The following is a 23,256-nucleotide window of genomic DNA, read 5'->3' as shown; positions in this document are numbered from 1 at the left end:
AAACTCGAAAACACGCGTTTTCCCAAACATAAGACTAATCTAGATAGATTGTATACCCCCAAAAACCCCTATATACCAAATTTCTGCGAAATCGTTAGAGCCGTTTCCGAGATCACAGAAATATAATTATATATATATATACAAGAATTGCTCGTTTAAAGGTATAAGATAAAATAACTTTTCTTTTGATATATCATGTGACGTTTTCGTTTACATACTAAAAGCACAGTGTAAAAAGTAACAGTGGGCCGACGCCTTTGATGTTTGCGTAAATGCCGACACCGCTCAAGGTCTCCGTACCTACCTAGGGTTATCACAGACTTACACAACTGCCCAAAAGAGGATGGAAATGTTTTTAGTTTTCATGTTGTATGATGTATGTGTACTAATTTTACAAATGACGTCCATTTTGGAAATAAAGAGGGCGGACGTCACTTTTTTGAAAAAGTCGTCATGGGTGTTGTTTTCTGGGTTTTTATGGGTGTGGATTTCAAAAATGGCATCTATTTTGAAAATAAATATGACGGACGCTACTTTTTGAAATGGGTGTCGATGTGTGTAGCCGTGATATCAACCACCTTTAATTCTAAAATGGTCTCTATTTTTGAAATCTGCACCAACAAGAACCGCCAAAATTGACGTCATTTTTGTAATTGGAACCCCGAGGAACCTTGGAGATGACACCCATATCGATTTTTAAGAAAAATTAATGTCCGCCATCTTGGATTTCAAAATAGACGTCATTTTCGTAATCGGAATCCCGAGGAACCTCGGATATGACACCCATATCGACTTTTAAGAAAAAATAATTTCCGCCATCTTGGATTTCAAAATGAACGTCATTTTCGTAATCGGATCCCCGAGGAACCTCGGAGATGACACCCATATCGATTTTTAAGAAAAATTAATGTCCGCCATCTTGGATTTCAAAATGAACGTCATTTTCGTAATCGGAACCCCGAGGAACCTCGGATATGACACCCATATCGACTTAAGAAAAAATAATTTCCGCCATCTTGGATTTCAAAATGAACGTCATTTTCGTAATCGGATCCCCGAGGAACCTCGGAGATGACACCCATATCGATTTTTAAGAGAAAATAATGTTCGCCATCTTGGATTGCAAAATGGACGTCATTTTCGTAATCGGAACCTCGAAGAACCTCGGAGATGACACCCATACCGATTTTTAAGAAAAATGAATGTCCGCCATCTTGGGTTCCATAATGGATGTCATTTTCGTAATCGGCACCCTGAGGACTTTCAAAAATAATGAAAACATCAAATACTACATGATACATATACAAACAGAAGCAAGAAACAATTTCTTGCTTTTTAAAGTCTTAAACTACTCATAATTTCTTAAAATAAGTTATAAAACATGTCCGCCATTTTGAATTTGAAAATTGATATCATAATTATGATATATTTTTGTTTACACTGAGACAAATAATTAGCACATGTCGTATGAAATATTATAAATGTGTGTGTTTTTTTTTTATACTACGTCGGTGGCAAACAAGCATACGGCCTGCCTGGTGGTAAGCAGTATCCGTAGCCTATGTACGCCTGCAACTCCAGAGGAGTTACATGCGCGTTGCCGACCCTAACACCCTCCCACCCCTCGTTGAGCTCTGGCAACCTTACTCACCGGCAGGAACACAACACTATGAGTAGGGTCTAGTGTTATTTGGCTGCGATTTTCTGTAAGGTGGAGGTACATCCCCAGTTGGGTTCTGCTCTAGATCTGGAATGACATCCGCTGTGCTGTGCCCTACCACACAGAGCCAGATGACATTTACAATGCCCATACCTCTCTTATAATGCCTGTGCTAAAAATGTGATTGCGAACTATCTGCAATAACTATACAGTACCTGGGCGACCGAGCTTTGCTCGGTTATAACTAACTATTTATTGTAATATGGTGGTGTATAGGTGATAATCTTAACTACATTCTTTTACTAAATTAAACTTGTCTAAAACAATAAAAATTAAAAAATTATAAATAAAATTGAACATATAAAAAAAAACAAAAGTTAGTCACCAGGCGGGATTCGAACCCGTAACACTCGTTTAGCAGTCCGCGTCTTAACCCGCTGGACCAGACGGACAGTGGCCGGCAACACGAAATTAGCGACCATATTCTGCGTCGAAAGAAAAACGCATGAAAACTCGAAAACACGCGTTTTCCCAAACATAAGACTAATCTAGATCGATTGTTTACCCCCAAAAACCCCCATATACCAAATTTCAGCAAAATCGTTCGTTCGTATCGAGCCGTTTCCGAGATCCCGGAAATATATATATACAAGAATTGCTCGTTTAAAGGTATAAGATAATTAGGCATTAAAACACTCGTGTGATTTTTTCAGAAACTCACTTCGTTCGTTTCCTAAGCCCACACTCGTGCATTTTAATGCCTTTTATTATGTAGCAGTAACATAAACTACTAATATATGTTGAAAGTAAGTACAGGCGGCTAACACAATGGTAACAAAAGACAAAAGTTTTGAAAATGTAATTTTCATCATCGTCACTTGGCTGTACATTTGAGGGCCTATCGCGAACCACGTTCGACGTGTTACCTCTCTGTCGCACTTGTAAATTCGTACGTAAGTATGACAGGGAGGCAACACGTCGAACGTGGTTCGCGGTAAACCCTCTGATGCCACCTCCATTAGTCTTTTGTACGCCGGTATAGCCTTCGACTCAATGTATAATCTACACTTTTTATATGGAAACGTAGTTCCTCTTTCCCGTAGAAATATTTAACTTCCCCATCACCAAGAAAGATTATTTGCTCGCAGTTATTAACTGCTCAATTCCTCGTTTTTTCTCTGTTACTAAGTCAGTACAGTACACATATCAAACATTTTTCACTCATTTTGAAGTCATAATAACTTTTATTCTATAATTAAATTCATGTAATGTCCGCATTTAATTTATGTGCACGATAAATAAACAAATGAATGATTTGAAAGAAAAGACAAACAGCGCTTGCGAAGCTGAGCGGGGGGCGCGGGCGGGGCGAGGTATCTATCGCTCACTAGGTCGGCTACGATAGGCTCCCGCGCGCCGAGCCGACATGTTGACGGACCAGCGCGGCGTGGTTATGAATTTCGCGCCTTTTTAAGTTGATTTTACTATTACAATGCAAGCTACACACAGATATTTCTACCTTTCCATAAAATGGCTGCATATATTATTTTATAGTAATAGACTTATCTCTACGGACTTTAATTCAATATTAGATCTTACAGGACAAAAAACGCATATTAATTGTAAAGCACATATCCTATTTTTCTAATTTTTTGCCTTGCCTATTAACTTAAGAATTTAGATATGATATTGTGGATTTTTCAAACTTTAATTCAATATTGACAAAATAATAAGCTAATTTGAGTTTGACAAAGTAGCACGTTGATTTTTTTTCTAAAAATTTGATAGCATAAAGCCTCATACATATTATAAAAGACGATGCTTAAATTTTGTACTTTAATTCAATATTCAAAATTCATCAATAAAAATACATAAATACCTTATTTATATCTAACGCTCGTTCTAAATTTTCTTCATATATTACAAATATGCTTAAAAATATGTCCCATACCAGATAAACATCACTTTTCACTCTTTAGAATTATCGAAACTTATAGGGCAAAAATCCGGTCCCACTATTGGTCTATACGTAACGGTGCGCGAACTCGCATGCGATTTGATTTCTTGGTTTTTTATGTGGTGTACCCAAATTGAGCAGTTTCTGAAGAACAATATACTTGTCTTTGTAATCCCTGTGGACCTGTGTTTCATGATAAACTTCGATGCCTCTGTTTTGCCCGCTCCTGACTCGCCAGATATGAGTACGCATGTGTCTTTAAGCAGTTTCTGATGAATATATATACCTGTCTATATAATCCCTGTGGACCTGTGTGGTGTTGGCAGCGATATACTTCATGATAAACTTCGATGCCTCTGTTTTGCCCGCTCCCGACTCGCCGGATATGAGTACGCATGTGTCTTTGCCCTGAAACAATAATATTATTAATAACACCGTCTAGAAATATTTTATTTTTACGGTAATTTTATGCTGATATTTCCATAATATATTCTGAGCTTTTATTGAGTAATTAAGGGTTACAAATTCAAAAGCAAAACAACTGCTTCTGGGTTTCAGGAGGTTATGTAGTTGTAACTGAGTAAACAACCGTTACTGCGTTTTTTCTTAGTGTCGTCACTCGTGTGATATCTGTAGACCTTTGTAGGTTGGAATATAAATACCTAGATTCCGACGCATATCATTATAACCCTTTTCGACGAAATCCGGTCGAACCAACGCATTGGCTCCCATGTCCGATGTTAATAAATGCTGCATAACAACTTATTTAAACTTAAGAACTTATCTATTAGTCCATTGAATGAGTCCCTCCAAGGGGGGTCTAGAGTGCGTGAGTTAGTAACGTAAGATGTTTCTTCGGAAACATGTCAAGAGTCCCTAGGTAATAAACATACTAAAACCCCGGGACACTAGGAGGAGCCCCGGAGTGGGGGGAGGGGGGGAAAGGGTCCATTTTTTCATTTTTCGCTTAAATCTCAAAAACGGTACATGTTAGAGAAAAACTTTCAAGGAAAAGTTGAAAGGCCATAAAATTATCTACAAGTTGTACCTAAATCATTTTTTTCTATTCCCAGCCGTTTTCGAGCTACATCCCATGAAAGGTGAAAAATTCGAAAACTTTTTATTTTACCAAACTTAGGGTGCCCGCAGACGACCGTTTTTTTCTCCGTTTTTGTTGTGGATTGTAAGAAATGACGATGATAATGATGATGATGATGATGATGATGACTACTTTTTCATCCTTTTGGGTTGGGACGGTTCTGTTAAGAGTTCTTCTTCTATTATTTGTTCATCCTCAGATGTAGGTGATTCGTGGTGAAGCTCTTCGTCATCACCATAACCATCATCATCATCTTCCTGAATGAATACGCTGTTAAGGCATTTCCCTTGGCAATGAAGGCATGCCGCTGAACATTTGCTTGCTTGCATTGCTTTTCGGCATCCACATTTGCCGCTAGCACAATCTTTAGTGCAACGGCAAAATATGGTCTGTAGTAAGGCCTCTGGTGCTGGTGGATCTTCGGTTTTTATGGGCTCCAGGGTGTTTCCTACAGACTGCCATCCCCCCATCAATGTCCCAACATTATCCCCACACGGATAATGTTGGGACATTGATGTCATATGAGAGGCACTAGAGGAAAAAAAAAGTTCAAGTATCGTAACTACCCTAATAAAATTCAATTCCTCCTAAACGCCTCCATGGTGGAATCTGGTTTTTTTATCAATGATAGACCTAATTATGAGCAATCTATCGGTACCGGTCACAAGTTGCACTTTTGAGCTTTTTGGAAGAAAAAAAATAAAAAGGTCAAGTTGCGTAACTACCCTAATACAATATTTTGACAATCGATTCCTCCTAAAGGCTTCCATGGAGGAATGTGTTTTTTTTACCAATGATAGACCTAATTAAGAGCAATCTATCAGTACTGGTCACAAGTTGCACTTTTGAGCTTTTTGGAAGAAAAAAAATAAAAAGTTCAAGTATCGTAACTACCCTAATAAAATTCAATTCCCCGTAAACGCCTCCGTGGTGGAATCTGGTATTTTTATCAATGATAGATCTAATTATGAGCAATCTATCTGTACCGGTCACAAATTGCACTTTTGAGTTTTTTGGAAGAAAAAAATAAAAGATCAAGTTCAGTAACTCAAACTACCCTAATATAATATTTTGACAATCGATTCCTCCTAAAGGCTTCCATGGAGGAATGTGTTTATTTTACCAATTATAGACCTAATTAAGAGCAATCTATCAGTACCGGTCACAAGTTGCACATTTGAGTTTTTTGGAAGAAAGAAATATTTTTTGATCGATTGATGTGATAAACATGGGTATGTAGTATGGGGAAATTGTTTGAGCCAAAATCATTTTTTACTGCGTGTAACTCCGAAACGGCTGGGAATAGAAAAAAATGATTTAGGTACAACTTGTAGATAATTTTATGGCCTTTCAACTTTTCCTTGAAAGTTTTTCTCTAACATGTACCGTTTTTGAGATTTAAGCGAAAAATGAAAAAATGGACCCTTTCCCCCCCTCCCCCCACTCCGGGGCTCCTCCTAGTGTCCCGGGGTTTTAGTATGTTTATTACCTAGGGACTCTTGACATGTTTCCGAAGAAACATCTTACGTTACTAACTCACGCACTCTAGAACTTTTTATTCAATGGACTATATTGAATAATCGTCTGGAATGGCTGACGGCCTAAAATGTAGGCCGTTATCGTTGAGGTATATCATAGCAAAGTAGGTAGATAGAGTATGGAAAACTTAATAACTCTTTCATCTTTTACTCTTGTACAATGCAGCATTTACATTTCCATAAACCACATTGTAAGCAATATAGGCGTTAACATTCGCTAACCGTAAAATCCTTTAGGGCCCTCGAGTTTACGACTTTGTCGGCACGCCGGCCAGCAATGTGCATTTACGGCGGAGGACAATGGAGATTGGCACGAAACAGTGCCGTGACTTATTTAACTGCTCGGGGAAACGCACAGACGATACCGCTGGATACATTGACATGCTTATGTGCTCTTTAGAAGATTGGCGGATGCATTTGGAAAACATATTTTGGAATAACAGGAACCATGTTTAAATATACTATCACTGAGAGTTGTAGGGTCTATGTTTTAGAAATATATAGGAGATAGGTTTCTCAAAAACTTTGTTGGAAATGTTGTGTAAACTCTCTTTAACGAAACTCGATAAAGGAAAAACTTTCTATAATGCAAAACTAAGCTGGTTTTCGTATCTTTCATACTACTACTACTGATATACTGTTTTTATCTGTCACTCGATATGAGAAACATTCTATACATCTAACATAATAATAAAATGTATGGTCTCTTAAAATTCACTACAAAAAGTTTACACTTTGAGTAGGTACGAGAAAAAAACTTATAGTGGCAGAACGTACTTACTTACTAAATTACTCTCTTCAGTTTTTGAACACTTACCTGAAATCACTGAATCTAGACTAAATACATTATAGTACACTACACACAACTATAGTTATCTCCTAATGTTACTTTTATATTGCATTTGAAACTAAATACACAAGAGGGACGATAAAAACGCTTTATAAAGTATCGCTTACATGACAAAGGGCTTGCAGGGCGAGCGCTTCGTCCTGACGACCTTTAAAGGACCTTTGCAGAGGGATGCACTCACATATTGTAAATATTTATTTATAATGAAAGATTCCACTTTTTGGGAATTAGGGGGCCGACCGGACCACAGGCTCTTTTTGTGAGGAGTGGGAAAACGTGGAACATCGCTAAGAAGACGACGATTATAATCTTTCACTTTTAATTATGTTTAGGAATTAATCGCGTCATCACTATACCGTAACTGGCACAAGCCCACCCTTTAAAACACACCCCATTCGGACTTTAGCTAATTAATTATCCTTTACACGGTCACCCTTCGAATTCGCTTACATTTATGAACCATATTTTTAAACGACGCGTGCCACCTTTCTTCACGCCAAGGCTCGGAACTGGTTTATGAAATACCGATAAATACCGGTTTATTTCGGTTTTCCTCCGTACTTTTATAAGACCTTACCTGTTTATTCGACGAGCGACGAAACGGCCAGCCGGGCTATTGTTGTCCCACGTAAACATAGACACCGACATAGGAAGTAACCGGTTTTTATTGCTCCGGCCGCCGGCTTGCCGGTTTACCGGTTAATTTGACAATAACTGTTCTCATTAAAACCGGTTCTAAAATAACGGTTTTTTTTGAGCGAAACCGAAATTAAAAGATTCTGCGCCAAGTACATGATAACGGTTTAGAAATTTAACCAGTTTCCGAGTCTTGCTTCACGCAATTAGAATCGTTATATTATAAATACCGAGACTACCATGTTTAAGAAAACTCTGCTAATAATTACGGCAGCGTTTAAATGAGCTTTTACACGCATACACATTATTTAGTAGGCCTTAAAATACTTCATCAAATCATCAGCACTGTTAAATAGGCCAAGCTCATTTTCTTGGGCGTTCGGTTAATGCGGTTACTTTGCATGGTGGTCCGACAAGGATCTTCATGGTGTATTCGAAGCGCTCAGGATCATTCCTACCAATCATTGAAATTACGGATCTGCGGCATAAAGGTGAATCTTTTTACGCACCTGCTGTCTAAAGACACGCTGACACGCGTCCGGAACGGTATACACATGAGGAGGCACCTCGAACATCTCTCTCCCTCTGTAATGAGCCATGTGCTGGGCATTGTAGATGTCCAGCGTCTTGTACAGGTTGTATAACTGACCTGTTGTCTAAGCACGCGCTGACACGCGTCCGCGACGGCGTACACATGAGGGGGCACCTCGAACATCTCTCTGCCTCTGTATTGAGCCATGTGCTGGGCATTGTAGATGTCTAAGGTCTTGTATGGGTTGACTGACACGAGGACCTCGCCGATGTATGTGTAAATCTTGTTATGTTGGAATCTGTAAAGAGGGAAATTAGTTTAGAAATGTGTCATATGTTTTTATGTGACAAAGTTTTATCAAAATCAATGACCTATTGATATAGATGACTCTGTATGGCTCCGTATACTATGCGGTAACTTTGGTCGTCAAAAGTTGACATGACACTCGTATAAAATTTATCATTTTTACCAATGAAGTTGCCTACCACGAAACATGACACCCTACATCTATTTTTTCAGCTGTCAAACTCAGGTCCCCGAATTTTTCTTAGTTTTTATAAATGTTCATAGGTACACAACACATTTTATACAATCAATGTTTTGTGTTAAACTCGAGCCAAAGATACCACCTCGCGCTTAAATCGCACTTTTAGGAATATCCGCTATAAGGAAAAAAGTATGTTTCGTTTATCGTAATCAAAATAATACTTATAGATGTTTGTACCTAATAGTTGTACAGTTGGAGAAAACTCGTGCTGTCGGGTAAATGTTCATACCATTACTTATCGCTGTTTTGGAGTATTTACCTACAAAATATTATGCATTCAAGTAGGTAATACTTTTTTACGGGCAGGAATTGAATGGGATTTTATGAAAACTGTATTTTTCCTTATTAACTCTATAATCTGAAGTAGGTTGCCGCTGTTTCAAGTTACCCCTTTGTTCATATTCCATAGTTTACACATATACCATAAGACAATCACAGCACAGATGAACAACATACACGTAGTGGAGTTAACAGCAATCAAACAAAAACGAACTATGATTTAATAATCGCGCATTGTTACCATTTCCAGTTCACAGTGTTCTCATGAATGCAATAGTTATTGCTGGCGACACAATAGACGTAAGGTTAAACATGTTATATCTGCGTAACGTGAAACAAGTCAGAAAAAATATAATCAGAATAAATACGCGTTATTCAACCACGTCACCCTAGCGGTAAATAAATAAATGCTCGAGTGTCGTGGGACTCGGACTCAGTTGGAACGAAGTATATTATTATTGATAAACTTAGTATATTATTGATTAGCAAATACAAAAAAAAATCTTAATCGGCAAAATAATACTTATCGAAACTGCTCACATAGTTTCAAAAATCAGAGAACTTAAAATCGGCGGCTAAAGTCTTAAACCTCGTAACTACATTAAAAGAAATTATGGATTTGCTACTTTAGTCAATAATACCTAATGTTGCAAACCTCTTAAGAGCAATTCCTAGCTGAGCAACTTTTCAAATCTCGAATTTTTGAAGCTATGTTTCTGTCGCGCTGCGGTGGGCGGGAGCGGGAGCTATCTAAGTGTGAGTGCGCGCACACAGATGCGAGACGCGAGCGCTCGCTCATTGCGCGCCGTTCCGTTGACATTGCCGGCGAGCCGGCCGGAATTCATCCTGCGCTGCCCGACGCCTAGATCGTGTCAGATTCTTGAAGTACGGAGCAAACCGTTAAGAGCAATTCCTAGCTGAGCAACTTTTCAAATCTCGAATTTTTGAAGCTATGTTTCTGTCGCGCTGCGGTGGGCGGGAGCGGGAGCTATCTAAGTGTGAGTGCGCACACACAGACGCGAGACGTGAGCGCTCACTCATTGCGCGCCGTTGCGTCGACATGTCGACGTCGCCCGCGAGCCGGACGGAATTCATCCTGCGCTGCCCGAAGCAAGTTGTTTTTGGTCTCATATCACAGATCTCATATTTTGATCACATAATATTGTTTTTCATTTTTATATTATACTGTATCTATTAATTACCATATAGGTAAAAACTGCAAAAAAGAATGATGTCCCTGCTTCGGTCGTCGTCGTACAGTCAAGTGCAAAAATATGTATCGAAAGAATCTTCTCATAAATATGGTACTACGCTCTTATTACACTGGTATAAGATGCTATGAGACATATTTTTGAGTAAGATGTGTACACCCATATTTTTACACTTGACTGTACCTATCCGTGACAGTAAGTTGGGTGTGATCACGGTGTGTTGTGAAATTTTGTAAGTAGGTATAAATATATGGTTAAACTACAATCTATTTTACTTGTAGTACGATGGGGCTAAACTTGGGTAGCCTTATTGAAGAACGTATCGCAATGACAATCTGAGTAAAGTATGTTGGGGTAATGCCGGACAATTTTGGGACCAATTGAGAGAACTCGTGAAAAAACGTTTTTTCAAGATCTCAGCACATGATAGATTCTTGAAGTACGGAGCAAATCGTTAAATAATAACCGTAGATTCGGCCTGAATTTTGGTAATTTTCAATATAGAACGGTTTCAGTTTTGTACCTGTGTAAAGATGAGACATACTTTTTTTAGGGTAACGAGTGTTTTGCCATCAAGGGAGAACATAGGATGGTGAAAAAAAGTTGCTTCTAATGGAAAGAGAATAAGATATCACAAAAAAATAGGTCCGGTTTCTACCCTTCTCGAATGTATATAAATTGCAGCCACCAATAATTACAAACTTAAAAGTTGTCATCGAAAGTTTTTAATTCGTATTTTTGAATCCGATCTTAACCCTGATACAAAAATTGGTAAAATTGTGGCTCTCAAACTTTGATACCTATGTCAGAAGGAAATTGTGGCTCTCAAACTTTGATACCTAATATAAGGCAATTTGATATGTAAGCAATGTGCTAAGAAACCTCTTATTGTAAGGTTTACCCGAAGTAATAAAATAAGAAAAACGACTAAAATAATAGATAGGTTTCGAAGTTTTGACAATTTAAGATCTCGTGAACTGTACAGGTTTAGTGAAAGTGTAAATGTATTGTTTATTGAAAGGAATGTACTGGAAGATATTACGTGCTTAAGTAGGAGGGACAAAAATCGAAATAAAAAAATAATCGTGCCCAGTCATTTTTAATGAAGGTCGCCAAAAAAATAAGAATCAAACTTAGAAATCAAAAAGACTAAGTAGTTCTTTAAAAAGGTCAAAGTCATTGAGAGCCCATCTTGAAGTATGGAAAATAAGTAAAATTGCGATTTTATTGGTATAATTTTGAAATTATATATATAGTTGATATACAATCTTTTTTTTTATAAAATGTAAGGATCGTATGTAAAGAGTAAAGTAAATATATAGGAAAAGGGAGCCCTCTTGAAGCATTTTAAGGAAACTAATTTCGAAGCCCTATCTCTATTTTGTATCCGAAACTAGCTATGTATGTATGCGTGCACATCTACATATGCATCTGTATGTGTAGGTACTTTATTGCAAAAAATTGCTCATATGCTATCTATTTTACTCGATTTTGTTATAAAATTCAACATGTATCATCATCTCTATACAATATAAATACTCTTTATTGCACACCTCAATAAAAGAAAACAATACAAAAGAAAACAGGAACATAAGCACAGGTAAACAACATGCGGTCTTATCGCTAAAAAGCGATCTCTTCCAGGCTACCTTTGAGTTACGGAAATTAAAAAAATGACATTGTCCGTAAGTAGGTGTACATACACATACAATATACATACATACAAAATAGACTCCCAAAATCTCTTCCTTTTGATTTACCGTCGCGTTGGTAGTGGTACTGGATAAAAATAATGGTACAAAAGTGTGATCAAGAAAACAATAAATGTGATAATTAAGTAGCTCAGTAGGTAAATTGAAGAAAATGTAAAGTTTGACAATCACTGCTGTTTTTTAAATAGGTAAAGATCGGGTTGTTTCTCTCGGATCTTTACCTGGAAGGGTCAAGATCGGATATCGGTCTGCAGCAGTCCTAGGTCTGTTTTGATTGGATAGTTACATAAAAAATATCGAAAAAGAAATTATACATTAAAACAAGAACAGTTTCGTCACAATACGCAAAATAAATTACAGGGCGAAGATCGGATAGAAGAAAAAAATTGCGAAAATATCTTGCTCCCTGTGATTGCGCATAGCACAAGCCCGACGCCCTGAGCGACGCGGGGACACTGGCAGTCGAGGCGCAATGAAATGGCATCTTACACAATGTTGCCAACATTAAAAAAATAAAGCCAAATTAGGGAGACATGAATGTCCTACGTTCTTCACCCGCATCCGGTATTTACCCAACATACCTACCTTAATCGTTGAACCGCCGCATTTCAAAATGGCCCTTATTTTGATATCGGCTAGCCGTATTGTAATACGGTGGATTATACAATACGACTGCGATACTTATATATAAATCCCCTCGTTAATGTAATTTCATTTTTGCTATCTAGTGGCAAACATGAAAGTAGTTATCTTTTACTTGTGACGCACAAGTGTGAGCAATGTAAAATACTATAAGTATTTCTAAAAAAAATTGCCTTGTTTATTGTGATTAATTGATTATTAAATTCGCAAAATGCTGTCGTTTTATTTAAAATAATGAAATAATTAGACCAGTTCCGAAAGTACCGGGAAATCCCTGTTCCTATTTCCACCAGTACCGAAAATCCCGGTTCTTTAAAACAGTACCGGTTCTGCAATCCCTAATAAGGATGTTATGCCCATCACTAATCCTTCTGTGTACGTATATTTATAAACTGTCTCCGCCTCCAATTCGTGCGATAAGGACAACTGCAGCTCGGACTAAAATTCACTCGCAAAAAACTCAAAAATCGAGGTTTCGCTCTCGACTGTTTCCTCCTCCAAAACGCAACCAATCATTATGAAATTTTGGAAATTGCAAGAGGAAGAAATAATCTATGCCGCTATGTTTTGATTTTTTGGATATTTATTGTCATATTTGTATACTGTGCCTTTTTTTACAGCCAATTCAATTGAGCCGTTTTTGCGATTTTTGAGGCGCTGTAAGTTTCTTCAAAATAAAATAATCCAAAAAAGCAAAACATAGCGGCACAGATATTGATGATATTGATCTTATTTGAAAAAATCATTGCTCTAGGTTCAAAATCCAGGGAGGAAATAGTCGAGAGCGTTTGTATGGAAAAATCACCACTAGGAATTCCTCTTAAATAATAACCGTAGATTCGGTAATCTTCAATATATAAAGGTTTTAGTTTTGTACATGTGTAAAGATGAGACGTACTTTTTTTAGGGTAACGAGTGTTTTGCCATCACGGGGGAAAAATCGGATGGTTAATAAAAATTGCTTTTAATTGAAAGAGAATAAAGTATCACAAAGAAATAGGTCCGGTGTTTAGCCTTCTCCTACGTATATAAATTGCAGCCAACAATACAAACTTAAAAGTTGTCATCAAATGTTTTATTTTTCGTATTTTTGTATCCGATCTTAACCCTGATACAAAAATTTGGTGAAATTGTGGCTCTCAAACTTTAATACCTATGTCATAAGGCAATTTGATAAATAACAATGTGCTAACAATTGCGATTTTGACGGTAAAATATTGCAATTATATATATAGTTGATATACAATATTTTTTTGGATAAAATGTAAGGATCGTATGCAAAGAGTAAAGTAAATATATAGGAAAAGAGAGCCCTCTTGAAGCATTTTAAGGAAACAAATTTCGAAGTGCTATCTCTATTTTGTATCCGAAACTAACTATATATGTGTGCGTTCACATCTACATATGCATCCGTATGTGTAGGTACTTTCGTAATACATAATATTAGGTCTACTTCGGCGATGTACATGTTATTTTTTTGTTTGATTTCTTGTAACTTTCTTAGTTTTTCTGTTTACAAGATATTAAACAAAATACTAAGTTGTAAGCAGCCCAAGTAGACCTAATATTATGTAGAAAAGTTTTAAAAAGAATGGAATAAAAAAAACATACTGTATAGTAATGCAAGAATATGTTTATTGCTTTCAATTTGGTATACAAGATAGTAATAGACTAGGTATTGTAAGTACTTCAGCTTCTGATTTTGTTTGGAATTGTTCTTTTTTTTTACCTATGTTCATCTTTGTGTACAAAGCTACATTAGCTTCGTTTTTTGTGACTTGTGTCTCAGTCTGACCTAGAACTCTTTCATGTGCTCATAACTGACTTGCCTAGTTCTCAACTGAGCGTTTCTTCTTTGAGTTCAATATCCAATTGGACGTGAATTCAAGATACTCTGGAGGTAAAGTAAGGACAGGTATAGTGTATATTAGGATAATTCCTGGTAATTTCGTCTCGCTCTCTAGCTCCGTAAACAATTTGCTCCAGATATTCTTTAAAATAAACACATGAGTAATGATGTCGTTATTCGGTTTCTTCTTGTACTAATGAATTTCAGGCACAGAACGTATGTCTTGTCTACACACGTACTTCCATAGATGCACTCTATCTCGTCTTACTTAGCGGAATCAAATTGCACAAACCTTTCAGAGTTTAATCGGACATGTTTGTCGTAAACAAAATTAAAATAATCGCCGCTTGTTTTCATCTGATGATGATGATGGTATTTTCTTCTTATCTTCGAAAATATCTAAACCTCTCTGCATTGCCTTGGTCTGTTTTTGAATGGATTTTTTATAAATAAATCTAAAACGAAATTATACATTAACATAATTACAAAAACAAACACATTTTCATCACAATACACAAAATAAATTACAGGGCGAAGATCGGATACACGAAATTTACCTTGCTCTATGTGATTGCGCATAGCACAAGCCCGACATCCCTGAGCGGCGCGGGGACACTAGCAGTCGAGGCAATGAAATGGCGTCTTACACAATATTGCCAACATTAAAAAATAAAGCCAAATTAGGGAGAAATGAATTTGCTACGTTCTTCACCCACATCCGGTATTACCCCAACATACCTTAATCGTTGAACCGCCGCATTTCAAAATGGCCCTTATTTTGATATCGGCTAGCTGTAATGTAAATTTGCTATCTAGTGCAGGCGCGGATACAAGGGGGGGGGGGCATAGGGGCAATGGCCCCCCCCTAAAACCCTGGCTCTCACATTACTAAATTGAGTAAATTTTTTTTTACCTTATTTTCTGTGCAAAAATATATGATTTTCTCAAAATGGCCCCCCCCTAAGCCAAATCTTGTATCCGCGCCTGATCTAGTGGTTTACTTGTGACGCACAAGTGTGACCAATGCAAGACAATCAAATTGTTAATGGGTATTTATGATGTTTTAATCAAAATAAGCAGGTTGTACCTATTATCCTACTTAGCTTTATTTACAGGCCTTTAATAGTAAACATTACTAAACATAAGCATTACATGACCTGCAATGTAAAAAATACAAAAAAACAGTTTGAAGTGACAGGCCATTACGGGTACATTTTAGAATAGAATAGAATATCAATCTTTATTGCGAAACCATGGTACATAATAGTAGTTACATTAAAGAGTGTGAAAACACATGGCACCCTTTTCTTAGAACTACGTGGTATTTTGGTTATATTACGGCGATCGACTGTTGGTTGTTGGTGTATTTTTTCTCATTTTAACCATTAACATGTTATGCCCTCTCACTCACTCACTATTCCTTCTGTGTACGTATATTTAGAAACTGTCTCCGCCTCCAATTCCTGCGATAAGGACAACTGCAGCTCGGACTGAAATTCACACGCAAGAAACTCAAAAATCGAGGTTTCGCTCTCGACTGTTTCCTCCTCCAAAACGCAATCAATCTTTATGAAATTTTGGAAACTGCAAGAGGAAGAAATAATCTATGCCGCTATGTTTTGATTTTTTGGATATTTTTTGTCATATTCGTATACTGTGCCCTTTTTTACAGCCAATTCAATTGAGCCGTTTTTGCGATTTTCGAGGCGCTGTATCTTTCTTCAAAATAAAATAATCCAAAAAAGCAAAACATAGCGGCACAGATATTGATGATATTGATCTAATTTGAAAAAATCACTGCTCTAGGTTAAAAATCCAGGGAGGAATCAGTCGAGAGCGTTTGTATGGAAAAATCGCAACTAGGAATTCCTCTTAACTCCTCCGAGGAGTTGCGAGGTTTGCGACGTTAGCAGACGACAGAATAAGAAAACATTTTTGTACAAGCTGAAACTGGTACTCTTGGCTCGAAAAATACAAAAAGTAATATCTGAATACATGTCCGGGCATCAAACTCGGATCGGCGGTGTTACCACCTGTTTCTAAGCGGCTATTTGCCAACTGCGTCACTGTAGGATATTTGTACGAGTAAGTCGATGAATTTAAAAAGAGGACCGTGTCGGAGAAATCTTACACTTTTTTTCGCCTAGCCCCCATCCGCCAACCGTCCCATAAGGAACTTCGTTCCAATATTAAAATACATTATTACACAAATAGACTAAGTCCTACAGTAAGCTCAAGAAGGCTCGTGTTGTGATAAAGAAACGACGCATGACACTTTGTATGGATTTTTATATAAACTTTATATTAAAACAAGTACTGGAAAAATATATAATGGTAATGGCTTTTGTGCGCTTTCTTCACGTTTCATTACGTTTGGTGCACTTGTTTGTTGTAGATTACGCACATAATAAGAGGCTTGAATGATTTGTGCTAATTAGACGCGCAAAATGATCCAAAGTGTGCGCGCACACTCGCGGTGATCTGGACGCACCTTTACACTATTTTCTTCTTCTTTTTTCTTCTTTTTTTTTTTTCTTAATGATAAATAATGATTCTTCTTCTTTTCAAATAATGATTAAATGCGTTTCAAGAGAAATTTTCTCAGTATCTGAGATTATGATCTGTACCCCTAGTGTAAATTTTATCGACATCATAACGTGACGAACGCGTTTGCGTTAAGTCTCATTTTGTATAGGATTTTGAGTTTCCAAAACGTCCCGCTTGGCGCGCTCGTTCTAAATCCAATACAAAATGAGACTAAACGCAAACGCGTACGTCACGTTTCAAAATCGAATTTATTTACACTAGGGGTACTGATGCAGACAATAACTTTCATGGTTTGAAATAGCTTTCATAAGACGTGACGATAGAATGACACATCACTTCATTGTGCTGCACCTTCTTATGGCGGCGCAAAACAAAGCATTCCTTGTAAGTTGTAAGGCCTACGGCTTGATTGACCATTCAGACTTGTGCAGAATATCGAAAAAAAAAAAAGACTTCCAAAAGATGGCCACGTTACGAAATCATGTAGAATTATTAAATAATAATACATATAGACAGAATGACACTTCATTCTTTGCACTCAGTTATATATATCTATATTACCGAGTCGTTTTTGGATTAGGTATAACTCCTTACTTTTAAGGAGTTATACGAGTGTTATATAGTTTGTGCGCTTCGTCGCATAAGATATTATTGCAAGTAAGTGTACTATATAATTTGTATTGCTATGGTTAATACTTTAAAAGTTATGTACCTACAGGTACCTAAGTTTATAATTTAACTTAAGAATTGGTGATTCCATGTAACATACAACTTTGAATTTATCGCACGTTTTCCTATTGATAAGCAAATATGCCAAAAGTTGTAAACCTATATTTGTACCTATTTGTTAATGTATAATAAACATCACTAGTGGCGGCCTTAGGGGGTGGCGAGCAGGGCAGTCGCCCGGGGCCTCGTGCTAGCGCGGGCCTCGCATTAACCCGATCACATACAAGGGCCTCGCAGAGCAGATTTTTACAAGGGCCGCCCGGGGCCTCGCGATGGTTAAAGCCGCCACTGCATGAACATCACATAAGAAGAGTGGTTATTGTTTTTTTACAAAGAGCAAACATACGATGTCAATTAATAGGAAATTCCATCAACCTGACAGTGAGTAGAATAGTGTACGTAGCTTACATAATGTAGTCATGTAAGTTTTTACTCTTGATCCAATTTAAATAATTACCTACGCGATTATGACTTCGACGAGAGTGGTCATTAATTAAACAATCCGGCTTTTGTTCTAATCACTTTTGACCATTATTAGACCTTAAGTCCTTGCAATAAGGGCCACGAAAGATTAGTTGACAGGGTGGAGTTGTAGTGCCAACAAGCATGTTTAAATTTATACAATTAGTGTAAGCCTGCGATAAGATAAATGACCATGTCGGACTGAGCATTTGTTAGTGATTGTTCATTTTATATTGCAGCAATCGGAACCGAAGAGCCAGCTTAACAGTAGCAAAGAAAACCCAAGATGGCGGAGTGGCGAAATGGATTTGCACGCTCTTCCCCCTAAATAAGCTATGTTCAAATTATTTGGTGGATCACAAGAGGTGGCCATAGAAACGCTATGACAAAATTAACTAATTCTGTTTGGGTTTGTTAGAATCGCCTCGGTGAGTATTACTTGCCTCTTGAAGAAAAGTAGTCAACGATAAAAGCTTGTATCAAAAATGAAACCTTTTAACTTATTTTGAACTCCTCGCTTCGCAACTGCTGCAGATCGTACTGGAATCACATTTTTGCTAAAGAGTTTCGGTAACTTTTACGACCTTTTGATAGTCAATAAATTCATATTTGCTTTGAAATTCCCGTGCGTTAAATATGTCGCCATCGCCAATAGATATCTCGCTGCATACCTAACTTGTTAATCTAGTTATGCAACGGATTGTTAAAAAACGTAATTTTAGCGGAACCAGTGTACATATAAATCAAAATAATCGATATCATAACAGCTCGCGTGTATCAAGCAATAAGCATGGAGCAGGCGAAGAGGGCGCTGACCCGCGGACCGAAGGCTGTCAATTTATGGTGCCTTGGTATCCGTCACTGTCACAGTGAATCTATTTTGTAACATGTAACATGGTAACAAAAGTGTGTTCATCATATCAATCCAATCATATAAAAATAAATACAATGTACAAAGGCAAATTTATCCCTATAAGGAATCTCTTCCAATTTACCTTTGAGCATATCATGACAGCTCGCGTGTAGCGGGCGTCGACCCCCGAACAGACCGGGACTGTCAAGTGTCACCAGTTGGTTATGGTGCCTTGGTCTCTGTCACCGGCAGTGACACCTTTTTGGAAGTAAGCCAATAGCTATTCTATTATAACATGCTGGGTGGGCTTACAAGTAAGCATGAAAGAAAAGTTGTAATCAATCTGCCCCATGTACACCTACTAAAACCAAAGAAAGAAAAAGTGTATTGTTTTCTGTATCAAGGTGTGCAAAAAATAGTTTGTATTGTATTGTAAAACAAGTGGCTTGATAGTAATTTAATATTTCTTAAAAGAGAATCTTCAAAAAATCTACATAATTATCGAAATGCCCACAAAATTTCACGAGAAATACGAGAATCGATTGAGAAATGCAACCCATTAAGAAGGACGACCGGACAGACATACGAAAGCATGTTTGTTCTAGCTGAAACGGAGATACATATGAAAAAATGTTTGGAATTTCCTCGACCGGATATTATGGGAAAATTTTATTTTCTCTCACATTAAATCGAGGCAGGCACTTTAAATGCATAAAGACACGTGGGCAAACATAGGGTGGGGTGGTCCCTATGGAGGGGCCCTTCGGGGACATTAGAGTAAAGGAAAGGTGAAAGAAAAACGGCTCGACTAAATCGTGGCTACAGCGGCTACAGCCGGTCAGGATTAGCCACAGAAGGCCAAGGATAGGCAAAACTGGCTAAATCTCGAGGGGTCTACAATATACTTTTATTTTTTATCTTTTTTAACTTACTATTTTTTGTGTGTGATATTGTAGAGAATGAATAAAGGCTATGTATTTTATTAGGCACTTCAAAATAAAATCATGCGATAACAACAGTTGATATAACTTACGCAATCACTAGAATTAGATCATGAAGACCTAATAACACCAAATCCTAATTTAAACCGTAACTAATCTTAATCGTAACAATTAGTCACAACCTTCGAATTTTATTCGGATAATTTACTGTTTTATTTGTTATTCGTTTGTACCGTTTCAAATTGAAATACAACTAAAAAACCTCATATAAAATGCCCATTGTAAATAATGAATAAATCTTATAATTCTCAAAATTAATAGGTAGGTACTATTGAATATAGACGTTGAAGATTGTCGACGTCGTAATTCTAAAGTTTTTATTTTCTCTAACTTTGGGGACCTTTTACAAGTTTTACAACTCCACATTTAATGTATTATGAAGCCTAAACTATATATGTAAAATCTCTGGAGTCCCAGCCGTCCATAGACTACGGAGGCCATCAGGCGGGCCGTATGCTTTTTGGCCACCGACATGGTATAAATATTTTTTTTTTTATTTTAAGATTATTATAATGTAAGGTTTACCGAGGTATTTATCCCTATAAAAGGTAAACGATTTTGACGTGTCTTTTTACTGAAAAACACTTTTGAAAAATAAATTACGGCAAATATGTAACAATTATAAATCATTTATGATCATTTACAATCTTTTGCTTTTATAAGTACTTAATGGTTACTAATTTTAAAAAGCGTTTTTTAATAAAAAAAGATATGTCAAAGATTGTTTACCTTTTTTTCTAATGCTAAAAAACGAACTAAATATGTATTTGTCATGCGACCAAGGTGAGGGGGAGTGCGCCATGCCTTCTTACTAGTATTACGACTACTAAGTACTAATAAAACGGAAGGCTACTAGTCTGTGCGGAAAGAGAAGAGTCGTGGAATGTATGGTGCCCAATAATACTGTTACTAGTATTCTGTGAGCAGTTTTCGATGTTTTAAAGGTATGCTCCCTTAGAGGCCAGGGCGCACTTCGCCTCCCCGCAACTTATATGTTGTATTGAATTGTAAAATACATTTTTGAATTCGGACTCAATTGCACCAAAACATAAGCTTCTCGTCTACTATTACCCGCGAACCATTCAAAGCCACACGTGATGATCTAATATGACTTCAACACTCCATTCGAGTCGACTCGCATATTTTTTATAACTCATTAGGGATGACGTCACCGACCGAACAGGTTTGCGGCCAAGATTTAAACATCAACAATTAAATGACCATCAATAGACCTTATGTCTTCGCAATAAGATATGTTAGTTAACGTGTGAACGATGGTACGCTATTTTAAGGTATGTAACATATACACTTTTTCACGTTATGTCGTTGCAATAAGGCGGGAATGTGTATTAATGCTTATGACTGGGACGTAGGGGGAAAATATGAAGACCTTATAATCGAAGATTTATGTATGTCGCCTTTACAAGTAAGCTTAATGGACAAAGGTAGCACGGAAAGTTTTCAATAGATACCTATCATAAAATATAAAACTCTCTTAATAATCTCTAAAAAATGTAACATAGTGACTAATACATAATATTATACATATGTATGACAAAACATTTGATTAACTAAAACCCCATTGAAATTGTTTTTATTCATCCGGGTGCTGTGGTACAGATAGACACATAAGTTAACTCAGCTTCTCTTGCGCCAGGGGTTAAAATTAAGAATGTAAAGGCGGGATTCAGCACAAGCATAATATTCAGTACAAACATGGGTAGAATCCCGCCTTGGACGTACTAACAGTCCTCGCATAAACTTTAATCTCGCTCTCCTTTATACTATGCTAATTGCCTTCGATGAGCGATGCCATGACGTCATCCCCTCAATACCTAAATGACGTAACCGACAGGAGCGTCGTATAAAATACGCCATTTTGTAACAGCGTAGACGAAGCTTCGAGTTCAAGATCAAGAGGCTGTTTATGTTTACAATTCATGAATTCGCCTATCGTTGCCAATATAGTTTGACCCCGAGACTAGTAACCATAAGACGTGCCCACGAGGAACCCGAATTATTTTAAGAGTTACGAATTAATTTAGAAACTAAAATGCATTAAATAAACTTCCAAAAATAGACCACGTGTTGCTACCTTTACTTATATTGTTCTGTATATGGAGCAATAAAAAATATGTACTTACTTAAAATGGTTTATAAAAAAATTCTGAATCTGGCTCCAAGTTCTTGGCAAAAGTAGAAAAACTAATAAAAGTTATGTTTAGTTATTTTTTATACTTCGTTATTTTCAGCATTAGAAAGAACTAGACAGAAGTAATAAGTAGGTTTTATCAGGCTCTTTAATTATTAATAATAATGGAATTGTCTATGGTGGCATGGTGTGGCATATATTACTTCAAAATGCTACCGCAAAAAGTGCTTGATGTGCGGAACCTCAAGCTTACTTCAGTGAAGTTCTTGAAAAGTTTATCTCTCAGAAAAATCAACTTCCATCCATAATTTCAACGACTCTTACACCATCATTACTACTAGAACCATCATGGAGTTTTTCGATCAGGTCACGTGTCCGTCTTACGAATTTTCAATCTGACGAATCTGTCGGTCATGTGACCTGTCGCGAGTTTAACATTTTTTCCCCATCACAAAAAGCGCACTACAGCGCCGCTAAAGAAGTCTTCACTTCAAAAAACGTACGTTCTGAAGATTCTGATTTGCACAGAGCAGAATGCTGTTTTGCTTTGCAAATAGCTTTTAGGGTTAAATCGAGTTAAACAATTATTTGCTAATCATTAAAATATGTACTACCCAAATATAAAGTCTGGCATTTCCTTCAAATTGTGTGCAGGGTTAGCTTAGACGGAGTCTACCAAGGTTACGTGTTATTTGGCCAGTTGTGTTTTATTTATAGTAACACAATATCCACAATGAAATGGATGTTTGCCACCGTCGTGGTATAAAAAAAAACAATGAAATGTTCCAATAAGTACTACTATACTTTTTAATTTAGTGTTTTTCAATATGTAAGACACTGACAGGTATACTGATTTAAATGATTTTGACCCAGATTGTCTTCCTAACTGTATTTAATCGATTATCACAGATTCGACCACACGCGCAGTCTATAAAAACTTCGTTCTTATATTTACGATGTTCTTGCATGTTTTGAACAAAAACATAAGATTTGGTGTTAT

At 37.0% G+C, this 23,256-nt stretch overlaps 1 protein-coding gene across 1 annotated transcript in view; it reads right to left on the bottom strand.

The window, feature by feature from the left end:
- LOC133523963 (unconventional myosin ID-like) overlaps positions 1-23,256 on the bottom strand; it is a 70,251-nt gene that overhangs the window by 24,133 nt on the left and 22,862 nt on the right. Inside the window, exons 2-3 of the mRNA XM_061859695.1 lie at positions 8,390-8,570; positions 3,904-4,025 (exon numbers count right to left, since the gene is read on the bottom strand). Coding sequence (XP_061715679.1) covers positions 3,904-4,025; positions 8,390-8,570 — 303 coding nt within the window. The remainder of the gene's footprint in view (positions 1-3,903; positions 4,026-8,389; positions 8,571-23,256) is intronic.

The sequence above is a fragment of the Cydia pomonella genome, chromosome 13 (genome assembly GCF_033807575.1).
Source record: "Cydia pomonella isolate Wapato2018A chromosome 13, ilCydPomo1, whole genome shotgun sequence".
Classification (NCBI taxonomy): domain Eukaryota; kingdom Metazoa; phylum Arthropoda; class Insecta; order Lepidoptera; family Tortricidae; genus Cydia; species Cydia pomonella.
This window is presented reverse-complemented; position numbering and strand designations above follow the sequence as displayed.